We start from the raw sequence: 7,263 nt of genomic DNA on the forward strand, positions 1-7,263 counted from the left end.
AACAATGAAGAAATCGTCTACCGTCTCGTTTGTTCTAGCAGAGAACCAGTACGGCGTGTCCTCCTCGGGGCATAGACAGATAGAACTGTTATCAGTGTCCTCGTCTCAGGATTGCAGTATCCACAGCAAACAATCTGCAGACTTCGATTCAAAACAGACTACCATTAGACCAACAAAACCCAGATCAGGGCGCGTTTCATCTGAAGAAAGATCTACCAATACTGCTAAACCCACCACAGAGGTACCAACAAAACCCAGATCAAGATTCCAATCATCTGTAGAAAGTCCCAACGGTGCTGCTAAATCTGCCACTGAGGGTCCAACAAAACCCAGACCAGGACGCGTAGCATCTGAAGAAAGTCCCTCAGGTCAGGTACTGCCAAATCTTCCACTGAGGTACGCACAAGACGAATTGTGGAAAAGAATGGGTCTTGCAACGTGAATTACATCAACATCCCAGAACGCAATGCTAAGTTCGTGTCTGATTTCTTCACGTCTGTGTTGGATGTGCGATGGCGCTACCTGGTGGCGTTGATCTTCGCTGGGTTCGTGGCCAGCTGGCTCCTGTTTTCGGGTCTGTGGTTCGCGATAGCCAAATTTCACGGCGACTTTGACGACGTCAGTGCAAATGCATCCAAGCCTGTACCTTGTATCTGGAACTGTGACGGGTTCGTGTCGGTGTTGCTGTTCTCCATGGAGACACAGACAACGATTGGTTATGGCTATCGATATGTCAGCGAGGAGTGTCCTCTGGGAGTACTTCTGTTGGCCGTCCAATCTCTCGTGGGTACACTCATACAAATCCTCTTTGCTGGAACAATTCTTAGTAAAATCCAGGTACCATGGAAAAGATCGAAAACGATCGCGTTTAGCAAACTGGCCTGCATTTCTACCGTCCAAGGAGAATTGTGCTTAATGATCCGAGTTGGCAACCTTCGTTTATCGGAGATAGTCGAGGCCAATATGAGAGCGTTGTTTGTCCTGCGAAAGGACGAGCTTGGAAATAAAATATGGCCGTACAATTTTCGTGAAATGCGAATGGGCACTCACGGTGATATCGATTCTCGATTGACACTATGGTGGCCCGCAACCATCTTCCACAAGATCAACAAATCGAGTCCACTGTTCCAGATGTCAAGGGACGTCATGCAGAAATGCGAGTTTGAAATAATAGTCATCATGGAGGGAGTGGTTTCTTCCACAAGCCTCAATTTCCAAGCACGGACGTCGTATCTTCAGGATGAAATAGTGTGGGGTTATGAGTTTGCGCATACTTTCAAACAAGATTCGTCGACGTCCAAATTTCCCGTTGATTTCCAGCATTTTGACGATGTTACAGCAGTGCAAGATATTTCAAATATGAGTGCAGAAACGCTTTCGAAATTACCCAGAAGGCGACAAGTACCAGATCAAAGAAGCTTCTGCTTGTTAGAATAAAACACATTGACGTATCCAGGATTTTATACAGGGAAGGGGTAGGGGGAAACCACCATCTATGAATAGTGTTATGGGTATCCAGAAAAATATAAAATGTGGGGGACCCGCCAAGCCCACCCTACGCCAGTGATAAAACATGACAAATCATTCCTTTGGATAATGATCCTTAATATTTACGAGGGGCATGATGTAGCCCAGTGGTAAAGTGCGTGGTATGTGCTATCCTGTCTGTGGGATGGTGCATATAAAAGATTTGCTACTAATGGAAAAATGTAGCGGGTTTTCTCTCTAAGTCTATACGTCAAAGATTACCAAATGTTTGGCACTCAATAACCGATGATTAATAAATCAATGATTGTGCTCTAGTGGTGTCGTTAAACTTTACCTTTAATCTCTACGATGGCTAAATACGCAACTCTGAAATAAAATATTATGTACTGTTTATCGGGGGATTTAGTATGTATAAACATTGTTATAATATGTAAGTGTCCTCAACAATTATTATATTTCAAACTTTGTACAAATATATTTTAAGTGTTTGTATAGAAATCAGTGTTTAAAAAACATTAAAATTAATTCTGGGTCGAATTTAAGGTAACACCATTACATCGACTTCTATCTCTCACCAGCCAAAAGACGAACAGAATGAATGAATGTTTAACGACACCCTAGCACGGCTCACTAACTTCTAACATATCATCTGCGACAGACAAGCCAGATAGCTCAGGTGTATCCAGGTTGGATATAAAAAAGAAATAATCATTGATATATATATATATATATATATATATATATATATATATATATATATATATATATATATATAGATATATATATGTATAGATAGATATATAGATAGATAGATAGATAAATATAGACACACACACACACACACACACACACACACACATATATATATATATATATATATATATATATATATATATATATAATCTAAGTTAGGGAACAACTAATCACTCCCCTCAATTTGGCTCATGGCAACGTCCGTTGTATATAGTGTGCTTAATACATATTTTAATATGCTAGCAACTGTTTACTTGTATATATATATGCATGTACGACTTGATATACATATATGATATATATATATATTCCATAGTTAATTAGGGACAAATTATGAGTGGGAAAGTGAAAGTGAAAGTGAAAGTGAATATAACGAAGTGTTGTAATTTGAACTTTGACACTCCTATCCATAACACTGATTCAGCCGGTTTCTTTATGTGGCAATTGGTGCACGAATGGTCCCAATGGTAAACCGTCCGCGTGATGCGCAGTCGGTCTGGGATCAATACCCGTTAGAGGGCCCATTCCTCGTTCCAGTCAATGCAACACGGCTGGTATATCAAATGCCGTGGTATGTGCTACCCTGTCTGGAATAGTACATATAAAATATTCCTTGCTAATAATGGGGAAAATGTAGCGGCTTTCCTCTCTAAGACTGTCAAAATTATCAAATGTTTCACATTCAATAACCGACGATTAATAAATCAAGGTGCTCTAGTGGTGTCGTTAAACGAAACAAACAAACTTTAACTTTACACAAAGGACGTAGCCCAATGGCAAAACGCTCGCTTGATGGGATCAATCCCCATCGATGGGCCTATTGGACTATTTCTTGTTCCAACCAGTACACCACGACTGGTATATCAAAGGCCGTGGTATGTGCTATTCTGTCTTTGGGATGATGCATATAACAGATCCCTTGCTACTAATGGAAAAACCGGCCTCGGTGGCGTCATGGCAGGCCATCGGTCTACAGGCTGGTAGGTACTGGGTTCGGATCCCAGTCGAGGCATGGGATTTTTAATCCAGATACCGACTCCAAACCCTGAGTGAGTGCTCCGCAAGGCTCAATGGGTAGGTGTAAACCACTTGCACCGACCAGTGATCCATAACTGGTTCAACAAAGGCCATGGTTTGTGCTATCCTGCCTGTGGGAAGCGCAAATAAAAGATCCCTTGCTGCCTGTCGTAAAGAAGAGTAACCTATGTGGCGACAGCGGGTTTCCTCTAAAAACAGTGTCAGAATGACCATATGTTTGACGTCCAATAGCCGATGATAAGATTAAAAATCAATGTGCTCTAGTGGCGTCGTTAAATAAAACAAACTTTACTTTTTTTTTACTAATGGAAAAATGCAGCAGGTTTCCTCTCTAAGACTATGTATGTCAAAATTAATAAATGTTTGACATCCAATAGCCGATGATTAAAAACACGATTAATAAATCAGGATGCTCCTGTGGTATGTATGTGTGTAAAAAAAAAGAAAGAAAGAAAGCCCTTTGAAGTGAAGTCATGCCTGATTTCCCTACTTCCGGTGTCCGTATTGCCTGCATGATGCGTAATGGAACGATAACCGAGGATTCCGAGCTTTAAGCCCACGGTTTCTTACAATGTTTATATCAGTGGCGGATCTGAGGGGGACACGCTTCTTCCCGCTAAATTCTGCGATAGGATTTTTTATTTTTTTATTATTATTATTATGTTGTTTTATATGTTATATAATTATATAAAAACAAATTTTATGTAAATAATCATATTCATTTTACACCCAAAAGCCGATATGTATTTTTGAGCTGGGGTGTAGTTAAATATTTATTCATTCATTAGTTTTGAAGTGACAACAGTTTACCATTTCTAACTAGGATAGATTCTCGTCGGTGGGCCCATTGGGCTATTTCTCGTTCCGGCCAGTGCATCAAAGGCCGTGTTATGTGGTATACTGTCTGTGAGATGGTACATATAAAATATCCCTTGCTACTAATGGAAAAATGTAGCGGGTTTCCTCGCTAAGACTTAAAATTACCAAATGTTTGACATTCAATAACCGATGATCAATGTGCTCTAGTGATGCCGTTAAACAAAACAAACTTTTGAAAAAAACATGTAAAGGGTATGAACTTATTTAAAAATAGTCCAAAGAACAAGTACGAAATGAGCAACGCTAACACCTACCCTCTCACATTTCCGTTCTAGGTGTCTCTGCAGATTACAATTTGCCATTAAATAAAGTATCAGTTTGCAGTTAATGGATTTGTTTTGTGCATCCCTAGCTGGATTGTCCTCTAGCCATGTCATGTTTTTATGTTGGGTCAAGGCTAGAGACTACTGTATGCAACAGGTTGTCAATTTTCAACAACCAAATGGTCGCAAACTAGTGCCTTAATATGAAATTTAAAATCAGTGTATACCAACATGAATGTATGTATGAATGAATGAATGAATGAATGAATGAATGAATGTTTAACGACACCCCAGCACGAAAAATACATCGGCTATTGGATGTCATACTATTGTAAATCAAACAAATAAAGTGATGATCAACATTAATATAAAAAGAGTCAAATAAAAACAGTGTAAAGAACTGAAAAAATACAAATATCACAGATATATAAAATTAAAATTTAGAGTAAAAGTCTGTATCACGTAAAAATTGTAAAACAAATTCTGGATGGAATCGAAATGATTGGGACACCAACATGGACACGGGGCAAGTTCAAAGCAGACTTGGCAGCAACATATGCCTTTTCGTTACCCTTAATGCTAACATGGCTGGGTATCCAACACAATATAACATCTTTATTGGCAATTGATAAAACGACACACTTTCGTATCACCATCCCAACTAAGGGATGCTCCAATTTCACATACTGTAAGGTTTGGCGACACGAAAGTGAGTCTGTAAAAATAATATATTTGGATTTAATGATTGCCCAGGTTTCAGCAGTAAAGATTGATGCTGAATCAGGCAATCGCATGGGAATTATTCTGTCAGATGGAAAAACTGCGAACTAAAATATAAATTGGGGTGAGGGTGTAGAATGCGTATATAGCATGTATACTTTGGAATACTGTAGAGGCCCTTTTTAAAAGTTGCACCCACCCCTCTCCAGGCGGGGACCCCTGGCTATCTTTTTGCTAAACAATATACATGTATATTACCGAACATTCACAAAATGCAAACTTATCCCGTCTACCTGTCAAGGACTTTTAAAGTCTATTTTCAAAAATCAAGGATCCCTGCCACGACTCATTAGAAAAATCACGCACCGACCCCAGATATGATACTTATTGCGTTTTATATTACTTGTGTTATACAATCATAATTCGAGGTGTTTTACATGTCTTACGTGTAATAGCACCTATTCCATTTAGTAATCTTCCTACAAAGAGACAAGGGGCGGGACGTAGCTCAGTGGTAAAGCGTTCGCTTGATGCGCTCTCGATCTAGGATCGATCCCCGTCGGTGGACCCATTGGGCTATTTCTCTTTCCAGCCAGTGCTCCACAACTGGTGTAACAGAGGCCGTGGTATGTACTATCCTGTCTGTGGGATGGTGCATATAAAAGATCCCTTGCTGCTTATCGAAAAGAGTAGCCCATGAAGTGGACATGGCGGGTTTCCTCTCTCAATATCTGTGTGGTCCTTAACCATATGTCTTACGGCATATAACCGTAAATAAAATGTGTTGAGTGCGTCGTTAAATAAAACATTTCCTTCCTTCCAAAAGGACAAACTGTATTAGTCCAAGAGCTAGGTGGGTATTTATTTAACCGAAAAAGCCCAACAGGTCTGGAATTAGGTTTCTTAGTTGCTAAATCTATTCCGATTTTTAAAACATTTGATGTTTTTAAAGGGGCATTCCCATGTTTGTTGCATTGTAAGATGTTTCCGCCTAATAAAATATTTCTACGATTAAACTTACATATTAAATATATTTTCTTGTTTAGAGTATCAGTGTCTGTGTATTCAAGGTGTTTCTGTCCGTCTTATTAACAAGCCCAAACTGGATTTTTTTTTTTAGGAAATTAAATGAAATTTAACCTAGTACAAATATTACAATGACCAGAAATATATTTGATATGTAATTACAGTCGTCAGAAAGTCTCTGTTAGTCGATAACATCTTAAAAATTCCAGCAAACTCAGGAATGTTTAATTTAATAACAGTGTTGAAATCTGCGCCATGAAGGAATTAGGAGTAGGGATAACTAAAATGTCTGTAGTTCAGTTAATATACAAGATAGAATAACAAATGACCCATTATATTAACACTACTGATCCCTACTGGGTATTCATAAAATAAAAAAAAAATTTTTTTTTTTAATTAGGTCTGAAGAGGTCAAAAGGTCACCATTTTGGACCGGGGCTTGAAACCTGAGACATTTTTTGGTCAAACTTCTCTCATTTCTGTAACATGTGGTTTATGAAACATTTTTAACTATGTTTGTATATTTCTGTGTATATGGAAGAGGAACACAACTGGTTCCGACATACATACATACATACATACATACATACATACATACATACATACATACATGCATACATGCATACATGCATACATACATACATACATAGATACATACATACATACATACATACATACATACATGCATACATACATACATACATACATGCATGCATACATGCATACATACATACATACATGCATGCATGCATACATACATACATACATACATACATACATACATACATAGATACATACATACATAGATACATACATGCATACATGCATACATGCATACATGCATACATACATGCATGCATGCATGCATACATGCATACATAGATACATAGATACATGCATGCATACATGCATACATGCATACATACATACATACATACATGCATGCATGCATGCATGCATACATACATACATACATACATGCATACATGCATACATGCATACATGCATACATAGATACATGCATACATAGATACATGCATACATGCATACATACATACATACATACATACATACATACATGCATAGATACATGCAT

General features: G+C 38.3%; 1 protein-coding gene across 1 annotated transcript; it reads left to right on the forward strand.

Moving 5' to 3' along the window:
• The first annotated feature begins 4 nt into the window (after positions 1-4).
• On the forward strand, positions 5-2,145 carry LOC121376786 (ATP-sensitive inward rectifier potassium channel 12-like). The gene is made up of 2 exons (XM_041504593.1): positions 5-241; positions 361-2,145. The coding sequence occupies exons 1-2, from the start codon at positions 5-7 to the stop codon at positions 1,435-1,437; spliced, it is 1,314 nt and encodes a 437-aa protein (XP_041360527.1). The 3' UTR covers positions 1,438-2,145.
• Positions 2,146-7,263: the final 5,118 nt, after the last annotated feature.

Source organism: Gigantopelta aegis, chromosome 1 (assembly GCF_016097555.1).
Source record: "Gigantopelta aegis isolate Gae_Host chromosome 1, Gae_host_genome, whole genome shotgun sequence".
In the NCBI taxonomy this organism is placed as follows: Eukaryota; Metazoa; Mollusca; class Gastropoda; order Neomphalida; family Peltospiridae; genus Gigantopelta; species Gigantopelta aegis.